The following is a 26,447-nucleotide window of genomic DNA, read 5'->3' as shown; positions in this document are numbered from 1 at the left end:
AAACCAAATAAAATTAAAACAGCACAAGAGGAGCTGCTGACTGTTCATGCAGGTTATTGCTGACTGCAGGCTGCAGCAGAGATATGAGGCTCTGACTCTGGCAGCGCTGCACGGTGAAAAACAAATATCGGAGATGTCACATATGCAGACGACAGATGGAGAGAACTCAGCAAATCAAGTATTATTTTCACCTTGGAAACGTCATATAATGAAATTGTTGTTGGTCGTAAAAGCTATAAAAGCAAATTACCCCTGTGGTTTTCAAAGCATACGCCAATTATGCATTTAGTTTGCAGTTATTAAGTTGTTCCCACAAGGTAATTACTATGTGCAAAGTAGATCTTTATCATGTGTGAACAAGATATCATCTTGTGCCAACTACATTAAAATCATCTGTCAGGAATCCATTATATTTGAACCTCCAGCAAAAAAAAGAAAATAAATAAAAATCACGGTATCACACAGGTTACTTGACATCCTGTCTCCTGCTTTCTATGAACACACTGCAGTAGAAGGATACACCCAGTCCAGTTTGAGTTTGTTGCTGGGCAGCTCGGCTCGGGCCTCCAGGCAGTAGCTGTCCACTTGGTCTTTGGGCATGTGCATGGTGATGGGACGACCCTTCAAAAACATTTTCACATAACCTTCCTCTAGAGAGAGCAAAACAAATGGTCAGTGAGATTATACACAAGTAGAAAATACATATAACTGGTGGAATTATGTCAGTTTTTATGGAGTCGTATTTGAAATGCACAAGAAGCTCAGACACACGTACACTGAGGTGTATGCGATGTTGTGTTATGAAGTGAATACAGGGGTGATGATGTTGAGGATAATGGAATGATATGATGATATGTGATGATTTTTTCACTATGATAAAGACTCAATTAAAGACAACAAAAGACAGAATTTGCACAAACAAATCAGCTTTTTCACTGACTTTATTAGTCGTTTCAAAACACATGACAACAAAGAGCGCAAAATGAACTGCAAACACTTCCACATAAAACAGTTCCACAACTCATGAATATTCAGCTCACAGCAGAGGTTAACCAACATGAAATGCGGACACAAGCAGAGCAAAGGAAATGTTGTGAAAAAAACCAAACAAGTCCAAGCTTAGAAAAGAGGGATAATGAGAAATCCTCATAAACTTAACATAAATAAATGTTAATACTGAAAATAAATCGTGCTGAAAACATCAAGGGAACCAAAACAAACAAAATGAACCATTTCTTTTATAATTTTTTCCCCCAAAACTCATTAGAAGAAGAATATTATAGTTTTACCTGCTAATTTACTTTGTTATTAGGTGATGCTACAAAACCTGTGATCTGTCTGAAAAGTCCTTGGTGTGAAAGAACAACAAACCTCCTGATTTTAATTGTACAGATATAAAATAAAATCTACTTTTCACCCTGGAACTGAACTGTATTATTATATTTTGCTCACTGACTAGTAACATATCTGGAAGTACTGACTAGGAGATTTAATGGGGCTTCGGTAGCTGGGTGTATCAAGAGGAGAGTACGATGACAAACTCCCCGACTTCCTCAGATGGAGGTTAAAATTCGGGGCCTTTCTGATCGGTGGCGCCCTGTAGGCACTGCCCCTTCTGGCCACGCCGGCCCTGGTGCTTACTGAGGTTTGTTGGGGGCTGGCAGCCGGACGGGCCGTTACAGCCGAAGCCGCCGAGCTGCCGCCGGTCCCAGTCTGCTTGGCAGAGCGGCTGAGGTAAATCTGTACTGTGACTATAATGCAGATGGGCAGAAGAGCAGATGATGGAGAGGGGTATTGAAGGTTGTCAGGGCCGGTTGGGTGGACGGGAACAAGAAGCAGGGCGAAGGGTCCAGAAATTTAAAGGGTGGAGGAGGTTGGTAGAATACGTTAGACACATGTAATGGCTGTTCTTTGTGTCATATTTAGTCAAAAAGCATTGAGATACTTGCAGAGACACAAACTATTAAAAGGAAACTATGGGAAGTGACTTCTATTATCAACTAACAGAATATTGTATATTATCATCAGACAGTTTTTCACTGGGATCTTATTATGAAGTCGTGTTTGTAGTAATTGGCTGTTAATATATCTATCATCATGCATCACTGGTCTAAAACAGTGATTCCCAACATGGAGATCACGACCCATGAACGGGGTCATGAGATGATTAATGAGGCAGGAAAGAAGAAGAAAAACTTTCTACTACTCAAATGTACTGGTTTATTTTACTGGCCAAACTACTTCTAAGTCATTTCCTAGCTCCCACTTTCCCAGAGAGGAAGAAAGTAAATTGATGTTAATAACGGGGGAAATTGGGACAGTTATAAGTCCAATACATATGAAGACTCAAGTATCCAATAATAAAGAACCACTAAAGAAATAAAGTATTTTCACTGGTTAAATGAAGCACAATTCCAACTTCCCCTTTTATTAACACCAAAGTTTTTTCCCAAAAATTATTAGGAATTTAAAGACACTAAAGATGGAAATACTGAATTTATTTACCACATAAAACAATACGAGGAATTGAGGGGAGAAAATCTCCTCGGTTTACGAGGGAATATAATTAGTTTTAAGGGGTAACCTGCCAAAAATGTTGGGAGCCACTGGTCTAACTGCTTTCAAAAAGTGGTTGTTTCAAGAGTTAATTATCCGAAAGAGTGAATTATCCCGTTACACGACTGGGTAAACAGCAATATTCTGTGAAGAAAGTAGCCTGGCATTTTTAAATTCTTGGCAGCTTTGTAAACACTTTACTGAAGGGAACTACACACAAGCAGATGACGCTTGGGGCAGCGTGAGAGAACTACAAGCAGTGAAATCAAACAGACTTAGGAAGTACCCCCCAAAAAGAGAGACTGAATGTGTTTGTAATGCAAATGTTCATTTTCGGGGGGGGGGCAGCTGCAAATCTACTTGCTCTGAAACTATGGCGAGGAATCTCAGAACAGAGGATTTAAAGAGTTCGCAGAAGCACTCAAAGCGACTGCGAGGGGAGCGAGTGTCAGCACTCTTTGTGTTGTTACTATGGTGACACAGACTAGACGCCTATGAGCGAAAGTGAGGCTGTGAGCGAACATACACACGTCTGGTGAGGCAGCAGCTTCATCCGCAAGTGGGGAGACACTCAAGTGAACACTGCAAACACTGCAATCGCACTCTGACACAGCGTTCAGTGCAGGTTAGGTCGCGTGGGGAGGATAACTGTCACACACACACACACACACACACACACTTTGTCAGCCCACTCCTGCCCCTGTCTGGACAGCTCTCTGATCAATGCACTGAACGAAATTGGAAAACGTTGAGGGGGGAAATACAAAAACTTAAGATATGAATTGAAATTTCCAAAGAAAAGTCCTGATTTAAATAAAAGCAAAAAAATAATCATCTGCATCGTCCAGAGAGCCGTGGAGGCCGGGGGGCCATTATAAGGGAGGGGGCAGCCTACCTTTGCAGTGGGTCACACGTCGCATCCCTTGTAAAGGTCACAGAGAGAAACACACAAGCACCAGGTGAGGGGCAGACACGGCTTCCTCACTTCCTGGTCTGTCCTAACATGAGTGCACCTGTTTCCTGGTGTAAATGAACAGCAGCTTCTGTCCTCAACGCTCCTAATGAATCGAAGCTCATTTCCTGAGCGATGGTGTCCCACCCTTGATCTTACGTTGTTAGTAAATTACTACATCTGTCTGCCCAGTGCCTGCTTTAGCTTTCCTTTTTTAAATCCCTCCACAAAGAAAAAAAAGCTGACTTCAGACATTTCAGTCTCTCAGTACATTTTACTGTATCAAATGAATCCCTTTGATTGTAATCTCTTTATGTGCCGCATCTAATCATAATACTAGCAGAAGTTACAGTTGCAATTATCATTTTTATCTGTTAATATTCATTAACTGTCACCCGGAGGTAGTTTATGTGGTTTTGCATGAGATTATTGGTCTATAATTAATTCAAATGTCCTTTAATTGCTGTGCAGTAGAAATAATTATCCCTGTAGCATGTTTCCTACTAATAGTCAGCATCCTATCACAGATGGCAGCAGCCTTAGAGATGTTTAAAGACGAATAGCAGATAAAAAACTAACACAGTTTGAAAATGTACAAAGAAAATGCATTAGTTAATTTTTATTTCATCTTATCATCGTATTTGCAAGATTTGGACCTCAAAGGAAAAATAAAGATACTAAACCACCACCACTTCAAATCTGTGTGTCTAAGTCCGTACAGAGTCTAGATGAGCTTTGTTGTGGGCGTGCAGCCCTAAATTGAAAAGATCTGGAACCAGGTGTGTAAATCAAATGAGGAACAGCAGTTCAATTTACACAAAAATCAATAGCACCCAGGAGATGGAAATTCTGATCAATACTAATCTCATTTCACATTCTGTGCCTCTGTCTGGTTACCGTGTGTTTCCTGCTTTTTGTTTAGAGATCAAACTGTGTAGGAGTTGGTTTTCTTATCTGTTGCATGGAAACATTATAAACTCACAATTAATTTGTGGGTCAGTCTCTGCTCTTAGTTCTTTCCTTTGTTTGTCTCCATCCTCGCCATTATAACAGACTGACTGGTGAATATTTATCTTTAAGGTTGGAAAAGGTTGTTTTCAGGTAAAAATATATGGTAAAAAAACGATTGTAGCCATTGTGACTATAAGGGGACAAGTTACCTTTACACTTGATACCTCCATTGACGAAATTTAGTAAACGCAGACTCAGACACTACGTCATAGTATGTATCTACAGATGGACAACGTGTCTCCATTTCCTCCCACTTTCCAGAAATGCTGCCAAAATATCCTCGATACGCTGTTATCTTGTTCACTTAAATAAAATTTTATTTGTATAGCGCCAAAAAATAATATACATTATCTCAAGGCACTTTACAAAGTAAGGTCGAGACAACAGTTCTCCACGATGAACAAGCAATTTGGTGACTGTGGAGAGAAAAACCTCCTTCATTTCATTTAATTCCCTTGTGCACGTGGCGCCAGAGTCTCTGCAGTAGTGATTGGGGGGGTGGAGCTGTGGTATCGATGTCCCACCAATACACGTCCTCAAATAATCGCAAGTGAGTCGTTTCCCCCATTATTACAGCACCAAACCTACTCGAAAGGTGAACACTGGAACGTACATCAGTGTGATAAGAACGACAGAAACCCTCTTGGAGAAACAATTACTTGACGTGTACTTTGACTTCTTTGTTTAGTACATGTCCCATCCACTAACACAGAGGACGAGGGAGTTTATGATACTGCAGCGAGCCATCAGGGGGCGATCTAGACACTTTTGCGTCACTTTTGGGGAGTGACGTTGTCAGTCGTCCATCTTTATATAAAGTCTGTGGTTCACATAGATAATATCAATCAATCAGCTGGAGAGGTGTCATAACAAACCACTGATGAGTAAACTACAGTAGCTAATCCAATGTTTTTCTCAGTCTCTACACAAAAGAGGTGACGAGTGCAACGTTTTTATGACCCATAGTCAGAATGCTGAGAAAAAAGGAATTTGCCTTTAATTGAATTTAAATAGTGCAACAAAAAATGCAAAAAGAGAACGTTAAAAGGAGAAAATGTGGACAAATGTGGACACTGGGATGTGAAGATGGAGTCATGGATGAGGTGGACTGGTTACTTGTTAATGGATGGATCATGGAAAAGATGAATACATAGATATTTGAGTCGCTCTCAGTTGTTCTCTGTGCAGAAAACAGTTCAAAGCACCGGCTTAAGCCATAATTTGACAAAATGTATTTCCCCTTCACAGTTTAATCTGATTTGGGAACATTCATAAGGTTAATGAATCGTCTGCAAATGTCCTTAAAAACGCATTGACCTCTGACTGACACAGAGAACCACTGAGCAGCTGGTGTGTCATGGCTCTCAGTGGGTGGTATCATAGCATGTGACAATCATAGCTTTCAGGCTACAGAGCCATAAAAAGCCTCTGGTTCTTACCTGCGTTAAACACTGGATCCCTCTGTTTGCTGCAAAGTAAATGAGCAAACACACAGCTGTCAATCAGCGTCCCGCTCAGGAAAAACCACATCTGCTGTATGTCGTTGATTTATCTGTTATTTAAGTGTCAAACTAAATCTGATTAAAACACAGACTACAATCTTGCTTGAACAGAAAATGTCAGTGATGTGTTTGTTCGTGGCTCAGAAATGAAAAGACGCGGCCATCAATATGTCCGTGTTACCTGTCGCTTTTTTTGCCGCTGGAGTTGCTGCCGGTGGATCCGGCGCGAGTTCGGTTGCCCTTGGAGTCGCCCGAATCTTTACGCGTGAGAGTTCCCACGTGCTCGTTAGAGTTGGCTCTCCTCACAGTGCTGCGGTGGGGAGAGCGAGGGAAGATGGGCAGAGGCAAATAAAGACAGAGAGGAGGAGAAGGGGAGAAAAACAAGAAATAGGTCATGAAACCACCTGATGCTGCTTTTTTAAAAACACCCTCTGGTACAGTTTTCATCGCAGAAATTGCTTCTGAAAGCACACACGGGGGGTATTTATTTGACGATTCAGCTTAAAAGTGTCGTGAAATATTACCTGACACTTTTCAGAAAACTGTGTGACTCAGAGAAGTATGTGGATATATCTGTTTACTCCACAGGGCTGATTATAACTACAGCTCTAGCACAGACCTGTGCAGATCTGCATATTGGCAGTGCAGACAGTCTGCCTATTTACAACAATGAAAAGGCTCCATCAGCAGTCCAATGGCCAGTAGGCACAGTCACCTAATCCTCCCTAGGGGAGAGAAGTCTATTCAAATCGTAAAACTGGCCAGTGGCCGTTATCCCTTCTGGAGAGCCTGCATGTGTTTGTTCACTAAAGAGCAGAACAGAATAAAAAGAGAGAGACTGTTGTTTGCTGTGTTATCCCAGGAGGAATCACAGTAATTGGGCCATAGGGTATTGGGGGAGGCTGTTGTGTGTGTACTCCAACACTGATGGGATTGAGACTAATCTGCAATTTAGACTAATCGCAAATACAGACAGTAAACAACACAACACGCTGCTCCAAAGATCGATGAGTCAAACAACATGGAGCGAGCGAACAGATGAGATAAATAGTGAAGGAAAATAGTGATGGTTAATAGCTGTAACTTGACACTCTCACCTGAGAGGCAGATAGAGAATTCTGGTAGATCCAGACAAAGAGGACAAACTGGACAGACTGGAAGGACATCACACAGTAGATGGACAGGACATAAACAGGATATAACATCATAGAGGAAAGGACATGTTATCAGAGAGCAACCCAGTAGAGAGGGACAATACAAGAGGGCAGAAGGGAGGACAGAAAAGACAGACAACACATAAAGATAAACAGCTGATGACAAGTTATAATTCAGTTGAGCTAAAATCCACAATCTCATGCATATTTAAATGAACAAATATATACATATATTGAAATTGATTGTTTTTATATAGCACTTATCGACCTTTACACTGCTTTACAGTAGAGGCAACATTAACCCATTCAGGCCCACATTCATACAGCGCTTTTCTATCACACACAATTCATACACTGTCTGTACAGCCATCCAAGGACACTATAGAATGGAGACTGGACTGAAACCACCAAACTTCTGGTTAGTGGACGACCCTCTCTACCTTTTACCACAGCCGCCCTTGGGTGTGTTTCAAATATATTTATGAATGTTAGTGAGACATGGGTCCATGACCTCAGTAGTACTTCTACTTTATGAAGAGTCAGATGCCCTTAAAGACACAAACCAACTCCAGGGACAGCGAGGAAATAGACCAGACCAAACATTTCCTAATTTGATACTGTCCTGCTTGTTGTTTGAGGTTAGTTTCCATCAACTGTTTACATTTCAAGGTACAGAGACGTTTTTTTACTGCCCTCAGAAGCAGAAATAAAAGTACACACAGTTAAAGACATGGAAACAACTTCTCAGGGGAGTGAACATCTGTTTGGACTGGAGCTGGTCCCTGCTGTCTGCTGAGCTTCATCTGATTATGGTAATGACATCCAGAGATGGGAAAAGGCTACTGCTCCCCTGACAGACTAGATTGATAACCTGTGCTCTATAAGCATGTATGGACACACACACCACACGCACGCACGCACGCACGCATGCACACACGCACACACACAGTAGAGAAGATAACAATTCTGTCTCTCTGTTTATCAGCAAATTTTAATGTAATTGGCTTCGCCTGATAAAAAAGCAGAAATGTGAGGATTTATGGCTGAAACAGTTTGACATGACACAGACACAATGAAAAAATGCCAGGAGAGAAAAATGCAATAATCAACAGGAGCCTTCAGCTGCCATATAAATATATATAAATATATATGAGGGCTGGACAAGTTTACAAATATGCTAATAAGTGTCAGTAAAACATAATTACAAAATTGGCACAAATCAACTTCCACTTGTAGCCCAAATCATTTCCCTTAGAAAAGGTGCAGTTTCAGTTTCCTCACCTCTTGTTGGCCGGTGTGCTGGTGTCCTTTCTGGATCCAGGTCCAGATGGGGAGGGCAGAGTGCCGCTGCCTTTCTTTGGTAGGACGGTCCCGTTGTTTACTGTGGGCCGTAACGGCAGGGTGGCAATCATTGGCCTGGCTGGAAGAAAGAACAGCAGAGGAGCATGTTCAGTCATAACACTGGACTATAGGGTCCATCAGCAAGGCTGCTTTTAATGGTGTTTGCTATTATCATTATATTTAGATACACTGTTGCATCCCAGGAGGGTAGGTGGAGTGCAAAGAACCCCCAGCATGCATTGGAAATAACACGTTTATGCGCGTGTCCTCAACATTACATGTAGTATTGTGTTCGACATTTTGTTCCTACACTATACTGTATTTATGTCAGACATTATGAGAAGGAAATATGGTTCGGCCGGGAGTATAATGTATAAAGATGATTTGTTTATGACAACAAAAATTAAAAAAATTGTAAGATTAGCAGAATAATCAAGAACCATATTCTATTTGAATTAAAAACGATATCTGAAGAGTATTTATTCCACCTTTAGCCATTAGGTGGCTTGAGATATAATCATTTCCAGTCCAGTTGAGCGTGATTACAATAACAATCATAATTAAAAAAACTGAAATTGCGCTTTAACAGTTTGTATTGGTGGGTGAGATATTAAGTGTCCCCATTATTGTCGAAGCCTTAACCACTACACATATACAGCACTCGTTCTGCACGCTGTTCAGTAAGGGGTTCAAAGACATAATATAACATATATAAACACATTAACTAACTTTAGAGACTGTAGTTCAAATCTTAAATGGATTTATTTAACGTTTTAATTCAACCACACACACACACACACACACACACACACACACACACACACACACACACACACACACACACACACACACACACACACACACACACACACACACACACACACTCACACACACACTCACACAGGGGACATACGGCAGTCAGACAAGCCGGGAATAACAAATCCAAGCTGCAGCTTTATCTGCAGTGATAAATATTTAATAGACAGTGTTTCATCCAGCAGGGACACACACAAGATCAGGTGCACACACACAAAAACACACACTCATGTGCATGCACTCAGGCCTACACACACATTCTGCTCCATTATCTTTCTTGTAGTAATTACCCAGCAGGGGCAAACTGAGGTTGTAATTTTGTTAGCATGTTAAAGAAGATGAATGTGTGTGTTGGTGTGTGCATGTGTTGAGCTTTCTGAAGCAGATCATTGTGCTTCAGTGGAGTCGAGCGGGCTGCTAGTGGAGAACAATAAGGGAGAGCCGCTCTGAATCTAAATCATTATCCTCAAGCTCCCAAATCAAACTGAACCTCCATCCAGTCACCGCGGAAGCAGCAGCTCAGTCTGTTTGGGCCTAATCCCTCAAATGCACGTTTGTGGACATAAAAAACCCGAATGAGGTGCAGTTGATTTCACATGCAGGCTTCATCTGCCTGTGGGGTGAAGGTACGATGTGTGCAAGACAGTCCTCAGCTGATATCGACTCATGCAGTGTTGTTATACAACAAAAACGGAGACACAAAAAAATCTATAATGTAAAATTCTGTGATGATGTGCTGCTATGTAACATTTCTTATGTCTGCTTCCTACATTATTCACAAAGTGATGCCAGGTGGAGTGAGAACAGAAATAGAAGGAAGAACAGAGAGAGAGATACAACATTTAAATAAATTGTACACAGAGTTCTAGATTAAGTGAATTTTACTAATGCAGAAACTAATGTTATTAAAGCTTAATTTAATCCTATTAGTTCTAGTTTTAATCTAGTTTAATAAGAGGGGGAAATAGTTTTGGGGGAATAGTCCTTTGAATACACATGTTTAATAACTTATTCCCACACTGTTGTGACAGTTCAGAATATTTTCACATGATTTCACAGACTCAAAAGTCTAAAAAGTCATGTTGAGTTTTTCCCTTTGATAAAAAATATAGTTTCTATCCACTGCTTGTGTTTACACTCAGATCACAGTGCGTTGACCTCAGGCAGAGCAGTACTGGCACTAACTGTTTGTTTCCTGTCTAAATACTAAACAACACAAATTGTTTGTTTGTAAACAAACAACACAATTCTCTGCAGGCAGTGACTGAAATGTGTTTGCTCGTACGCACAACAGCAGGCCTGGTTAGTGCACACAGACCACACAGTCAGCCTACCTGGCTTCCCAGCATTGCTGTCTGCTGAGGGAGACTTTCTCATCAAAGCCGGGTCTATACACGTAACACACGACACATTTAACAACACGACAACACAGCCCAGGAGGAGAGAGGACAGGAGATGGACCACTAGTCAGCCAGGGAAAGGGACTTAACAGGTTTAGAACGAGACATCAGGTGGAGAGAGAGAGGAAAGTGAGAAAAGAAAGAAAAGAAAGAAAGGATGTCTATCAAAAGTGGGTGAATAAGCCGGCGAGCGTGTGTTCATCTGAACTAATACCAGATGACCCGTTGACCATTGTTTGGATACTGACTCATTTCACAAGCACATACGTTGTATTTTACCTTTAGTGGGTCCCCTGCGTGACCCCATGGCCTGCTGCTCCTCAGAGTGGTTGAGCCTGCGGACCACGTCGGCCAGAGCTGACTTCAGCAGCTGGATCTCATCCTCCTGCATCTGGACCCTCTGCTCCAGGGAGGCGATGCGGTCGGTCACCTCCATACTGCTGGCGGCTGACGCACTGTCATCTGAGGGAACACAGAGAGCTGGTGAGACAGTGGCCAGTTTATTAGGTACGCCTGGTACAGTGTATACCAACAGTCCTGCTATAAGTCTCTCATCCCAGGTGAGTTAATTACCTTGGACATGTTTATGCCCCTGTCTATGTTTGTTTGTAGGTTTGTTTCTCGGCAGGATTTTAAAAGAGCTACTCATCAGATTTCCCAAAAACTTGGAGGGGAGGTGCTACATGGGCCAAGAAAGAACCCATAAAATGTGGATCCATAAAAAGGGGCAGATAAAAAAATGTCCCACTTTTTTTCACCAATTTCACAGAGAATAATTAATGGGTGCTAATGAAAAAAAAAGCATATTTAGTGAACTGATATCTAAGAGTGCATGTAATTTTTAAGCAGAGGCAACATATATGAAAAGGAATAGTTCAACATTTTAGAAAATTAAATTATTTCCTTTCATGAAAGTTCGATGAGAAAACGAACTGTCAAGATTCTGTTTTACTTCAGGTCAGAAAAAGCTGAATCTGAGAATTCAAAGAGAAAATGAGAAAAAAGAAAAAGGCAGGACTGGAGCGAACCCCATTCAAAACCCAATCTCACTTTCATCCTTTCACACTATTCAGACTCTTGGATTCAAAGCGCTGACGGCTAAAACCCTTCAGTCATGAGCCTGTTATGAATGTCAGCTCTTTGAGTTTAAACTAACTTGACACATTATGTTCACCTCTCCACCTGACACCCCGACAGAGGCCAAGCTCTGGTCACCAGGGTCTACTTCATTAATGATAACACACATGAACACACACACACACAAAGACACACACATACACACACGCAGGGTCCCCTCCATTAAGCTTTTGATGTCACAGCGATGTGATGAAATATTAATGTAAATCACTGCTGTGTTTTCCCTGCAGACTTGTAATAAAAGTCTGATGCATTATGCATTAGAGAGCAGGCATCTGGTGATTAGGCAGATCTGCTGTGTGCGTTCCTCCTGTGAATCTGCTTTAAACCCCGACCGCCTGAAAACATTATTGAAAACGGAGGAAACTCTTGACTTTGGTAAATAACATTCTCAAACAATCAAGTACGACAGACAACACGGTGAAAGCAAAGTGGTGTGATGAACGTCTGAGTCTCTTTGATAAATAAAAGCCGCTCAGGGATTTAGGACGTCCCTGAACAGAATTATATTTTGCCTGTAGATAAATAAATCCCTCATGTTTGTTGTATTTTTATTGGCAGAAAATTAAATGTAGTCCATACAATCATTGCTGCAATACGAAAGACAATAAAACATAATTTCCCCCTCTGAAATTAAAAAAATCTCAAAAAGTTAACATATTCAAGTGGAAAACATGATAAGATACAGTCAGACTTAATTTTCTGAGCAGATATATCAACTTTTATCATGAGAAACTCTAAATAATCATGGAAATAATATGTTACAACAAGTATTCACAAGAAGTATTCAGAAGTATATTCCAGTATTTGGTCCAGTGAAGTCATTTTCGTTGCCGGAAAAAGTAATTTCACAGATTTGTTTATGACTGGACAAATTCCATTAGTGAGTACAATCCGGCGGCTGTCAGCTGATTATGAATTGTTTGAGTCAGAGAGAACCTCCATGAGACACGATGATGCATTAAGCAGATGGGACGCTTAAATGATGACACAGAAAATGGTAAATCTGAGCAGATTCTAAATGTCTGAATCAAACAATTAGAGCTCACACACACACAAACACATCCTCCAGTGCCCTCTTGTATTCAGCTTCAGTCAGTCACAGTCATTACTGCTGTCTTGTGATTAACGCTCACAGTGACAAAGCTAACACAGCGACTATTAGCAGGATGACACAGTCGATTTTTCTGATTTGACGCAGATTGACAGCAGGATGAGATAATTTGTCTGTACTTTCCCAAACTGTTACCAGGGTTTGAAAATAAATCCATTAATGTGTGATGTGACAACAATAAAGTAAAAACTTGAGGTTTGGTCATAAATCACACCTCCACCTTGTTAGTGAATTGGACGTGGACTAAACAATACACTGTATATAAAGATGGACGACATGATAGCTCCCCCAAAGTGAAGCCAAATCATATTGATCGCCAACTGGTGGCTGGCTACGGGATAGGTGGTAAACCCTGTCTCCTCCATGTTAGTGGATGGGACATGAGCCAAACTAAAAAGTTACCTTGAGGGACATTTGAGCTAAAACAACAAATGTCAACATTCTGGTGGGACTAAAACTCACAGGATCAACTAATTCATTAGCCTCCATCCTCTGAGAACCATGATTTTCCAAAACTGCAGGAAAATCAGTCCAATACATGCTCAGATATTTAAATTGACCAACACTGCCGTCCTGAACCATCCAGCTGTGCCAGTGTGACTAAAAAGCATCAGCGGAGCAGAATTGGATGTCAAGGTTGACAAGGTGTGACAGGCTGTAATGTTATGATAGCAATACATCTGTCGCACTTCATGTTTGCACCCTCTAATATTCTCATCTGTCCACTAAATGAGAATGAGAATCCCATAATGAAACCACACATGGAGTCAAATGAAAACTGCAGGTGTTCAGTCTGATACATGACACAACCAGCACCGTATCATAAAGCACAATGAGAAATGTGTCTGCCTCAGTGTATATGCTCATACATTCACTTACAGACTTATTACTACTGAAAGGAAATGTTTTCTTTTTTCATAACACACAGTGCCAATCTAACTGCTTCATCTTTAAAAAAAAAAACAACATTGACAAAGAATATTCCAGAGATAAAACTGGATCTTAATAACTCTCTGCTCACCTGACATGCTTTCTTTGAAGGAGCCCTTGTTCATATTCACATGTAAATGTGTGTCACGGAGTTGATATCCACAGATAAAGCTTCTATTATCTGTTCAGCATCTGTTGTGGGTCTGCTCCCAACACTGACACTATCAGTCGCTGCAACACAATGACTGGCTGTCACGGACGTGGTACTCCGGCTCTGGGCTAACATCCTCCCTCTGTCACCCCGCTCCCCAGTTAAAACCCTCTGGGGGGGCGTGTCGACGCCCAATGACCAATATCAGAAAAGGCCAGTGCCAGTTAAGTCTGGTGTTTTATAGAAGATGTGTGTTGATGGTGTGACTCTGATCTCCAGCTGAGTCAGTTTGGAATATGGCTAAATTTGGCCCTGATGTGACTGCACCACTGTGGGGCTCAGGTCACATGATTTCTGTCCAGAGAGGCAGATGTCAATCTTACTCTGACAACAAATCCATCACCACATGTTTCCCCCCCACCCTGTCTCTCTTTTATCCCCCACAAAAACAGATCATTACACCCCCCGACCTACATCCCCTTGCTCCCGCGTGGTATTCACACCGGGTAGCCGGCTGTTTAAATCACTCCATTTTTGTCAGTCTTCTTCCAGCGGCAGCCTGACTTCTTTTTCTGTCCCTGTTTCATTATCTAGTCAATACGTGGCTGGGTCACTAAATTCTTGACAGATCCGAGCCCATCTATCTGCTCAGACTAATGCGTTGTGACACGCTGCTTCCCTATTACCTTCCTCTGCAAGGCGATGTCTTCCTGGCAGGGCCACTCGCCTGCCCAATGCTTGTCCATCACTTCCAACACAGATATTTAAGGAAGGGAAAACAGCAAACAGACACTCTGGAGTAAATGTTCCCTGCTCTAAAACCACCACACCCATCATCAGCTGCCTTTATCTCCATCTTAATTTTGAGTCATTTACTGAACTCACTGCCATCAATAATAAACACTGGAGGGTGGACACATGCTCTGACCCATCTCATCTGCTGCAAAGATCAATACACCGAAGGATTAGAACGACTAAAATCGTTCTTGGGAAACACTTCTGAGGGAGCACTCTCGCATTTTAAGCAATGCAGCAGCCCGGTGCTGAGCTGAGCTGTCTGGCTTTTTAGCTGAGTCACTCCTTCACTCTGTGTGCACTGCCACATTCACTGCAAGGATGTAAATATACACAAAGAAAAACTGGGGTTCAGGAGCTTGTTTTCATGTCAAAACAACAGCACTGAAGAATCAGGGAAAGACTGACAAAGGGATAAAAGAGAGAATGATGGAGGTGAGGATGAGTGTGTCCAGGGGTCATAAGGAGTGTGTGTGTATGTGTGTGTGTGTGTGTGTGTGTGTGTGTGTGTGTGTGTGTGTGTGTGTGTGTGTGTGTGTGTGTGTGTGTGTGTGTGTGTGTGTGTGTGTGTGTGTGTGTGTGTGCTTGTGGGTCAAAGAGGAGAATGATGAGCAGCCAAACGACCTCCCACAGGAGATTCTAGAAACATGTTAGAGGATTCCTTCCTCCCATCAGTCACATCCTTCCTGGAGTCAAACTCAGGTCAAATGGGAATCACCTTGCTGCGCACGCACGCACGCACGCACGCACGCACGCACGCACGCACGCACGCACGCATACACAATGATCAGATGTCACAAAGATCTAAGGGAGTGTGTACAAATTATTTGTAGGGGATGAGAGAAATGAGAGGAGATTTCAAGATTGCTTGAGAGAATAAATAAATAAAAACATCGCATAAATCTAATTATCACTCCAGTTTGCACAGTGAATCATTATGGGATTAATGATGTGTATTTAATGTGCTATACACATTAAAGCTGGCCCATCTATGCATGCATTAGCTACAGCCTACTGCTTATCTTTTGAGTGCCGCAGGGGGCCGGAACCAATCCTAGCTACTGCATGAATACCGAGATATATAATTCCACCTCTAATTTGTCTTTTTTAGTACTTTTTAGTACCGGTACTATATTTTAAGGTATGAAAGGAGGGAGAAAGTTTTCTTTCCCAAGTTAATTGATAATGACGATGCAGGGGAAGGTCAATTTTAAAAAACAAAGCACAGTGTAAGCTCTAACGCTGGACTCACATGCTGGAGGCTTCAACCAAAATGCTGTTCATTCACTTTAAATGGGGTTACGTCCAGTGTTGCTGAATTCCATTGTGGTTTCATGGTGACACGTTGCTAACGCTGCGTACGGTAGAAGTTGTACAGAGCTCAACTTTTTATGCAACAAAGGAGGCACCAGCCAATCACATTGTGCTTGTGCTTTCATCTAGTTGTGGATTGTATTTCCTGTGTACTTCTCTTTAGCACTGCATTGATAACTAGCATGACACTTTAACATGAAAGCCGGCTATCTTGTGGGTCCCAAGCGGATGGCACACCCACTGTCCAGCGCAACACCCCTCCCTATTGTGCAGTTTGCAGTCCCTAAAGCCGAGAGAGAGTGAGACGAATCTAACACAAGAAAAAAGAAAGAGGTAAGGGGGTAAAAAAGAAAAAAGAGGAGGATGATATGGCCCATTGAGGCAGAATAGCTCCTTCTTAACTCTGACACATACTGTATATACACCGATATCCCTGCACTCTGCTTTACAAAGCGCACACACACTCCTACACACGCTCTCCTCTGTCAAAAAGGAAGTGTTCACGGTGTAGAGGAGGGATTATGCTGGATATGTGGAGCAGATCTTGCTCAATGCTAGTGATCCCTAAACTGAGAGGGTTTGAGCTCAGCGGCAGGCTGGATTTGTCTTTTCTTTCCCTCACCTCTTTCACCTCTCGCTCTATTTGTCTGCCTCGCTCTCTCTCATTAAACCGTGGTGGGGGTGAAGAATAAATCAACCGTGGGACTATGGTTACTGTCTTTCTCTAATATTTACCCTCAATTCTCAGGCTCTCATCTATGTTGTTAACCTAAGAGATTGCCTTTTGGTTTAGAGCGATATGGAGACTCACAAGTGTGGTATGAAGAGCATCGACATGTTAAGCTGCAGCGTTGAAGAACTGTGCAACAAGAAAAATGATGCTCGCCTGATCGATGAAGATGATGTCAAATCCTAAGTGCTCAAAAACTGGTTTATGATACCCATGGCCCAGAACGGCTCTGCTGCAGTCCAGAACATAATTTATACCGATCTATACCAAGCCTCAATGTTATCAGAAATCTGAGATGAAAGACAATACCCAACCCAGATACAGCCTGTTCAAACTGCCGCTGTCTGGAAACCGATAGAGAAACATCAGCTGCTGTTCCACCAGACATCAGAGCTGTTTTCTTGCCTCAGGCGGAAAAACTGAATTCATCCTCCACACTTCACCATGACAATCGTCTATTTTTGTGACTTGAATATTAATTAATTTTCATGACTTGACTAAAGTAGCCTAGAGGGACTATATCTGCAATTTTGTTATACAATGTTATGTCGCATGATGACAATAAAACAAAAAATCTTTAAATATTTTGTACATGATCCAGGCCTATCTACCTGTAGTGACTCTTCATCCCCCTGACTCATTTTTTAATAACAGCAAATTTTCCTCTGACAACTAAATTATATCAAAACCATGATACAACCCTCACTTTTCACAAGACAGACAGGTTGTGATGAAGGCAGCAATTTTATCACAAAACCTATGATTTGAAAGATGCTATCAAGGAACAAAAAAGCCTGCGTAACAAGTGACATCGCTGGCTGAATTCAACCAGGGGGCTGACTGTAACAAACAGCAGGAGAAAGATGTGACTCTCGTTGCTGTGACTTTTAGGAAAGAATCAGAAACACTAAGTCATGCTTGGCACCGGCTCTAGCCTCTGACACAAGCCTCTTTCAGAGTCTCAACCTTTCTCCACATAAAACAGGGCTTTGTCCCTCTGTAACAAACAGCCAGGAAGGAACAGGAGACAGGACACTCGTTCCATCCAGTGCGTGTGTGTGTCTGTGTGTATTGGTGTTGTTACTCCAAGTAACAGTGTTGTTGTGGTAAACCAGATTTCCACTTTGGTGTGAGAATGATCTCACATGTTTGCCAGAGGCTGAACATGGGCCAGTCGTATATAAGCCATCTGGAGGGATGGAACATACTGTGAAACGACAAGATGATTACACAACACGATTGAAGAGAGTTATTTCTAACTGCGTAATGAGAGTTTTACTTTTAAAGTTTCTATTCTTGAATTCTCCTTCAATAAACTGTTTTATATCTGTGATTTTAAATGTATTTCAGGAGTTATTTGGTTTGTATTCATTGTTTGAAATCTCCTTGAAAATCCAGCTGAATCCAGCTACGTTTAGCTTGAGTGAGCAATAAGCTTCACTGGTCCAACTCATTAAATGTTCTGAACTCATTGTTGTGACAGTGGACGGTCAGTTCAAGCAGACTGTAAGCAGGGATGGATCACTGAACAGACCTTCAACTAAAAAGACAAGTCATTACTACAAAGAGACATCAGTAGAGCGCATACCTCCACCACGGCCCCTTATGAGACCACCTTTAAATTCACTATTATTTGGATCTGCACCAAATTGCACACAATTCGCACACTCATCAATGGCGGTCGACTAAACCTGCTTGATTTGTTTCATCAAGATCCATGAATTGTTTTCGGAGAAATCAACAAAATCGCTCCATCTCACAATGTTAAAGAAAGTGAACACATTTCTCTGGATCGATTTCCTGATCCATATCCAACCCAACATTTTATGGAATCTTTCCTGACCCAAACCACATCCTTCCACCAAGGTTCATGGTAATCCGTGCAGTAGTTTTGTGTAATTCTGCCCACTCACAAACAAACACTTTACAACGATAACGTGACCTCCTTGGTGGAGGTAATGACACGAAACAACTTCAAAGTGGCACAACTACTCTACACATAAACAAGTAGAAAGAGACAGTTTTACAAATAACTGAAACTTCCTAAAAATAACAGAGGAAAACAAACCAATACTTGTCCTCTTTCCCCTCATCTCTGCACCTGTGTTCAATGTGCTCAAGATGATTTTTAATGGAATTTCTAATGGGATTCTCCCCTTTTCCCTCTCCATCTGTTACATGTAGGCTGAATGCCTGCATCGGAACACACACACACACACACACACACACACACACACACACACACACACACACACACACACACACACACACACACACACACACACACACACACACACACACACACACACACACACACACACCTGGGGCTTCCCCCTTGTTTCTTCCATTAACAACAGATGTAAAGGACCAATTAGGTTGCTGAGCTTCCTGTGGGAGCTGCAGCACAGGCACCAAGAGGTTAATTATACCTGTTCACATTACAACTGGTCAGAGGAGATCCTGGGCTCGGTATAAACATGAAGGGCGACTCATGAGCCGCGACTCTGGGCCCAGTGGAGACAATGTGCCATTGAAGATGATTAACATAAATATAATTGAGCCGACATTCAACCTGACAAAGTCATTTAATTTATCTTTAATTCATCTCAAACAGTTTGGTGACGTACCATGGGATTAAAAAGGGGACAGGCATTCATATGCGCATATATGCATGTGCGCATATGAATGTCAAAACACATACCTGTATGCACATGGATGATTTATGCAGGAAATCATTTGCATACTAATTTGAAACACATTTGTATGAGTGAGTGCGCTTTACAGCATCTGCACATGTAAAACCATAGAATTTAATTCATCTCTTCTTGCCTTGACTGGACAGAGTCGCCTTAGTGATCAGGAAACAAGCACAGACCAAAAATAATAGCATCTCTGTGGGATCCTCCTGACTTGATTTATTACCAATGGCCCTCCCCCACAGGTAGACTTCAACGCTCTGCTGGACACGTTCTGTGCTAGTTTTCACTGCACACTTTCATTTTATACACTAAACAATACAAATTATTCATCAAATTATTAATTGATATACTATTTAAAACTCACAACATCCACTGAAATTCATGAAGATACCACAGGTTTGCATTTTTGAGCAGAAACCTATTTCAGAACACAACTTGAAGGTGCATTCAAGGACGCTCCTGTCTGCCATGTGAGCGAAAGCTTCCAAAAGGCATTGCTTTAGGGTAGTAAATAGAAACAAGAAGAAATTTTCTTGGTTATTGTCTGATGTCATTCATCCATCCATTCATCCTTTATCTATACCATTTTTTCCTTTGAGTGGCTGGAGTCATGATATCATGACATTGGTAAATTCTGTTAAAAACCACATCAATCTCATTACCAGCAGCACAACACAAACTAATTTAATCAAATCTGCCCTGTCCTCCAGACCCAGCTGATTCACAATGTGATTTAACACAGAAAAAAAGCTTCTCTACAGGATTCACTTCCCTCATCAGCCGTAATCAGTGTGTGTGTGTGTGTGTGTGTGTGTGTGTGTGTGTGTGTGGCTCAGAGTGTGTAATGGGGCTAATTTTCAGTTAGCCTGAGCTAGCTGACCTCCTGAGGACAAAGCGTGCAGCCTGCAGTTTAGCTGACCTAGTCTCTGAACATTAGTGTGGTTGGGTGCTCCACAACACACGGGCAAGGGGAGAGAGAGAGAGAGGGAGGGAGATAGAGAGAGGGAGAGAGGGAGAGAGAGAGAGAGAGAGAGAGAGAGAGGGAGAGAGGGAGAGAGGGAGAGAGGGAGAAAAAGAGGAATAAATGACATCATTGGCTTTTGCTTAGAGTGGATCTGGGTTCCACTGCACAACAGCAGCAGAGGAGTATGATGTCACTCTGGCCTACAGGCCTAACACACAAACAAACACAAACATACACACTGGTCCTGAGGATGTGTGGATGTGAACACACTCCGACTGAGACACACACGTCAGCTTTAACTTCGACAACCACTAACACACAGGCTCACCTAATTAAGCAGTCTATTGGAACAACGAGGAAGACAGTGAAGTTAAAGTCAGTCTTGGATGTGTGTGTGCACGTGTGTATAAGTGTGTGTGTATGAAGTAAAGACAGAGAGAGAGAGAGAGAGAGAGAGAGAGAGAGAGAGAGAGAGAGAGAGAGAGAGAGAGAGAGAGAGAGAGGGAGGTTGGATAATCCTGGCACAGCCCCTGAGCAACATGTCTTTTTGGATCAACTTGCACTCTGAGAAGAAACATGACTTGTGAGGGATTACATACAACCCTGTACAGTCAGACAACTCACACACGTTCCCTCTGCTCACAGTCACGACATCTGAAGTAAGCTGAGGAATCTAAAAAAGTAGAAAAGCTCAGGTCCTCTACCTCTTCTGGTAAAAAAGACCAGACAATTAAAAAAAAGAAGGACTTATAGGCTTGTTTTACTGCTTTGACACCAAATTCCCATCACTTGTCACCACACAACTGAGCTTTGAGGACAACACATAACATTTGACCCTTCCTGAGACGGATTCCGATACCTGAACTCTGCGTATCTGCGGATATCGAGAACCGACCTGATAACGTATTTTAACAGCTGTATGCTACTCACCCCATATGTTAGTGAGGATTGCTGTCATTGTTGTATGGCCTGGTTTTACAGTCATAATGTAAAAGAACACAAATAAATAAATAAATCTGGGAATACACAACAATGACTTCCGTTAAATAGCTCAACTCAAACTGTAACTGCTGACATTTTAGCTAGTTTTGGCGAATGTTTCACTACCAGAAGTCACTTTTTAACGTTCTAAAAGGAGTATTTGCCAGCGGCAGTACAGCTCAACTGCTGTTTTGGATCTCCGAAGAAGTGATTTCTGGGGGGGGGGAAATGGCAGTTTTATCCGGGTGAAACTAATATACTTTAAAGATGTGGTATCGGATCATTACATAGATTTACATACTCGCCCATGCCCCATGCAGCATTTTCAGCAGTATCGGAGGCATTTACGATGCTGTTATCAGCACATATCTCATAAATGCTGTACTGCAGAAGCTGTAACTGCCTCTAAGCTTCCTCACAATATGTTGTATATCTTCTATTATTGTGCGCTGCTACACCTGTTTTAAAGGTCAATCCAACCGACCAATCTCAGGTGTAATCTCTGGCACCGTCAGCATTTAGCTCATCACATAGGAATACAACACGTGAGCAGAGAGGACGAACACTTCTTTCCTCCCTTCGTTAATCTGGGTCATCCGGAATTAGCACCTACATCTGCTACTTATTCCTGTTTCCTTACACTGGATAACATCAAAAATTAAAACAGATATACTGTTTGTATTTAGTCATTGATGGACTTGATGTACCAGTGGAGATTGTGCAGTAATGTAGATATCATATCTCTCTTTACTGTAAATACTGTGTGAAATATTGCAGACATCTTTCAGCTTTGGATGACCTATATCTCTACTGTACGCTTCTGTGTCTCCTTGTCTGCATCTCCTCCTTTGTGATTGCTACAAATTTAATGAGAGAGATCCACAAGGGATAAAAGCTTTTAACTGAATTCATCACATCAGTGATTCCAGTATCCGTGGCAGGAGATGGTGCTCTGCAATTCCACACCCACAATTTGCTCTATTAGACAATGGTACTCCCTCAACCTATTGACTACTAGTGCTTACACAGAACAGTAACTATTATTGATTTTTTCATTATCCATCAATGCCACTTTACATTACTCTGTGCTTCAACTGTAATAGCTTAGGCTCACAAACCAGCAGCACACAGTCACTGCAACTGCTAAGTACACGGTGAGAAAATGGTAAATGTTCAATAAAAGCAATGTAGATGCCACACGAATGGGAACAAGAGTTAGTGAACTGGTTGAGAGACAAAACTATGACCTGGTTTAAACTCCCACTGCTAAAGTAGTCTCTGTTGGAGACACAGGTTAGTGTGGAGATCAAACCCTAACTGGAGTGAGTGAGTAGGACAGCAGCGATGATTTCACTCAACTGGACAATGTAGGGCTTCATACTAGAGCTTGACCGATGGGGATTTTTTTTAGCGTAAAATGTAAACATAAATATACACAACAGAAAGAGAGGGAGGCAGAAAGAATAAACACAGATACCAAAATGTCTGTGAAAGGCTAATATATAGAACCAAAATCTAAAACTGAGATACAAGTACGCAGAAGAGCATATAGTTTATAATTTAAAGTACTTAATCTCACATGAAGGTTTATTTGTTTCTTGGAAATAAAACCCAAACTGATCTCATAGTGATGTGTCATGCTGTTTTCGCTCTTCCCTGAGTCACCCTCTCCCGCCCATAACACCACCAGGCTGGAGTATATGCTCTCTCCCTCTGCCAGCAAATAAGTTATAGTGCAGCAGGCAGAACATGAGGAATAATGTGCTGTTCTGTGTCATTCAGCAAACTGATTGCAATCAACCAACAGTGGAGAAATATATTCATAACATACCGCTCGGTAATCAGGGCAGAGCTGAGAGGAGAGGACTGTTCCTCATCTCCCCTCCTTCTTTGTTTAATAGCTCTCTGGGCTGTCGTGCACTGTTGACATTATTCTGGCACTGATTACACAAACTTCCTTTTAAATATACAGTGGGTTTTTCCCTCTAAATATCTTGAATATTAACACATCATATCTTCTAAATCTAGATTAGGAGCAGCTAGATTTAAACCATGAGGAAACATGTTAAAGGGTTAGGGTTAGGGTTAACACAACAAATAGAGGTTAAACCCGAGAGCTGGAGCTGAAATAGCTCATGTCTGCAACACAGACACACAGACACACCTCTGCCGGGTGGCAAGTTTAGCCAGTCAGCTGATGACATGTCAAGTCCAGAGAAACGACATGCAGCTGTAGGAGGAGAGCGGGGATGGGGGGAGGAAGGATTAGTTAGTTTTACCGTTGCAGAACTGTAGCAGGGATGAGGTGTCATACAAGCTGCTGTAGCTGGAAAAGCCGTCCTCCATTCTCAACCTCTGCTCCGCTCCCTCTGTTATCCACCACTCCTTTGCTCTGTCTCTCCCTCTCTCTCTCTCTCTCTCTCTCTCTCTTTCTCGCTCTCTCTCTCTCTCTCTCTCTCTGCTGACTCCTCTCCGTTAGTTTATCGTTCACTTGGCGTCCGAGGCGCTCCCTCCATTCACTCTGCACGGGTCAGGCTCCCTGGGTGAGTCACCATGGCAACCCATTCACGATTATGTCATGTGAACATCCAACCCCTCTTCTTTTCCCCCTCTTCTTAAATCCTCCCCCTCTCTCACAAAAAGTCCTGAACTACAGCAAGGGAAAAACACTCCCTGCTGAAGAATGACAGCACCGGGAACGGCAGAGACACACGAGGAGTTAAGAAGCTGCTGGTTTTGAGAGAACTTGTCCTCTCCTCCCTCTGTTGTCCTCTCGTCCTCCGTCGGTCTTCAGCACAGGCAGCTGGGTGTCGTTAGCTCTCTGTGATCAGCAGCAGAAAAACAGCTTTAAGAGGGCTTGAGCTGAGAGCGCAGGCGGGCAGGCTCTGGCACAGGCAGTTAATGTGTGTGTGTGTGTGTGTGTGTGTGTGTGTGTGTGTGTCAGAGGTGTGTGTGTGAGTGTGTGAGTGTTAAGATAATGCTCGGGACAGCCCAGCCTTCCCCTGTCACACAGTGTGGACAAGTCAGAGTACAGGGGGCTGGACCTGACGGATGGATCCTCCTACTTTTGGTGAGCAAGAGAGGAGAGGAGAGGAGAGGAGAGGAGAGGAGAGGAGGAGAGGAGAGGAGAGGAGAGGAGAGGAGAGGAGAGGAGAGGAGAGGAGAGGAGAGGAGAGGATGCAAACAATAAAGGAAACTAAACCAATAGTTAAAATGACTGGAAAATAACTTGTGCTACATCCATACAACTACGTTTTCTTTTGAAATAGAATAAACTCTGCTATGGTTACACTTGGTGTCCTCACTTTTACAGAGTTTTAGAGACACTAAAACAGAGAAGTTTGGAAATGCAGCTGGCCCCGTTTTAGCTCGAAAACTACGGGACTGCGTTTTAGTCTGGTTGGGCAGAAACTGAGATGTTTGTAAACACAGACACTCAGCTGATTGTCACATTACATTAATCATATTACATGACCCCAACGTAAGAAAATAACCGGAATTATCCTCAGCTATCAGTGCAGAACACAACATGGATAGTTTGCGCAGCTTTACTTGTGAAGACACTGCAATGACTTCCATTAATTGGGAACAGCCTAAAAAAAACCTTATCCCTGACCATGACCAGTTCATATCTAACCTTAACCTGGCTTTCTTGAAGAAATTGTACTTTCTTGATTCTTGTTGTTCTGGGTTTGTACCCTCATGGTTGAATGCACTTATTGTAAGTCGCTTTGGATATAAGCGTCAGCTAAATGAAATGTAATGTAATGTAACCTAACCACAATTCCCATCTAACCCCTAACCTTAACCAGGAGCTCAGAAAAACATCTGATCCTGAGAAGGTCAGTGTTCGTCCTGGAAAAGGTTCTCAGGTGGTATCAAAAACGAGCAGAAACACACACAGTTGTAGTGGTATGGAGTCACACGGGGACACCCCGCAGCTGACTAATGTCACATCTTTCCCTGCAGCCGCCACCGAACATATTGGAAGTGAACACTGCCAGGGGATCTCTACTGTGTCGAAACATGATTACCATTCTGTCCTCTGTCTGTCTTATCTGGCCCGCTGCAGACTGCACAGAGACAGAGGGATCCTTAAAACAAGGACGAGAGGGGGAGAGAGTGAAAGGGCCAGGGGATTGATGAAAAGAGAGAAATAAAATTGGGATAGAGGGGGAGGGGATGGAGGAGAGAAAGAAAGAAGGAGAGAGTGCTTGAGGAGGGTGTTTGGGGGTGTAGAGGGAGAAGGACCAAATTAAAAACTGAGCAGGGTGGGAGTTTAGTGAGGGGAAAATGGGGGATATCCCACAGAATAAAAGCGGGAAATGGGAGCTTCTAAATTCTGGCTGGGGTTTTGAACATATGCGTGTATGTGGGGGGGGTCTTTACATTATTTATAATTCCAGCTCGCAGGGCAAAATAATAAGGCAGAGTCTGTGGCCTATATTCATGTCGGAAACACTCCCCCTTCCTTCCTAGATCACAAGACGGAGCTGAGAAAATTACACAAAGGCAGGGATGCTCTAAAGACAGCAGAGGGAGAGAAAACGAAAGGATGCATTTGTATTTCCCACTGTTGGCCCAGCAGTTGTAATATAATCTGTCCATGTGAAGCTCCGTCTATTCAAATATCTGTTAGAATATGTACAATCGTTTCTTAGATTTGACCTTTAACAGGAGGATGAAAGCGAACCGTCGAAGCTCCTTTTTCTCAGAAGAAGGGTGAAGCCTTGATCAGTTTATGGTTCAAGGCCTTCATGCTGCTGACCTCACAGCTGCAGCCTTCTCTCTCTCTCTCTCCCTCAGGAAAACACTGCTCGCTGCTTAACTTATTACACAATTACATTGAGCCTCCAGCAGATCTGCAGAGTTTGGGAGCAGACAGGATTATGTGTGAAAA

The 26,447-nt window shown here is 42.3% G+C and overlaps 1 protein-coding gene across 6 annotated transcripts in view; it reads right to left on the bottom strand.

The window, feature by feature from the left end:
- The window catches only part of eml1 (EMAP like 1), a 47,057-nt gene that overhangs the window by 9,901 nt on the left and 10,709 nt on the right, over window positions 1-26,447 (bottom strand). Inside the window, exons 1-8 of one of the 6 annotated variants that reach the window (XM_035167683.2) lie at window positions 23,827-24,172; window positions 11,012-11,194; window positions 8,457-8,595; window positions 7,119-7,175; window positions 6,203-6,331; window positions 5,959-5,987; window positions 3,452-3,478; window positions 521-650 (exon numbers count right to left, since the gene is read on the bottom strand). In XM_035167683.2, the coding sequence (XP_035023574.2) occupies window positions 521-650; window positions 3,452-3,478; window positions 5,959-5,987; window positions 6,203-6,331; window positions 7,119-7,175; window positions 8,457-8,595; window positions 11,012-11,194; window positions 23,827-23,893 (761 nt within the window). In that variant the 5' untranslated portion in view covers window positions 23,894-24,172. Of the gene's footprint in view, window positions 1-520; window positions 651-3,451; window positions 3,479-5,958; window positions 5,988-6,202; window positions 6,332-7,118; window positions 7,176-8,456; window positions 8,596-11,011; window positions 11,195-14,004; window positions 14,459-23,826; window positions 24,173-26,447 lie in introns of those variants that run through there. The other 5 variants (XM_035167685.2, XM_035167687.2, XM_035167684.2 and 2 more) reach the window with 5 other exon arrangements.

Source organism: Hippoglossus stenolepis, chromosome 10 (assembly GCF_022539355.2).
Source record: "Hippoglossus stenolepis isolate QCI-W04-F060 chromosome 10, HSTE1.2, whole genome shotgun sequence".
Lineage (NCBI taxonomy): Eukaryota > Metazoa > Chordata > Actinopteri > Pleuronectiformes > Pleuronectidae > Hippoglossus > Hippoglossus stenolepis.
Note: the sequence above shows the minus strand (reverse complement) of the source record. Positions and strands in the feature narration are given on the sequence as shown.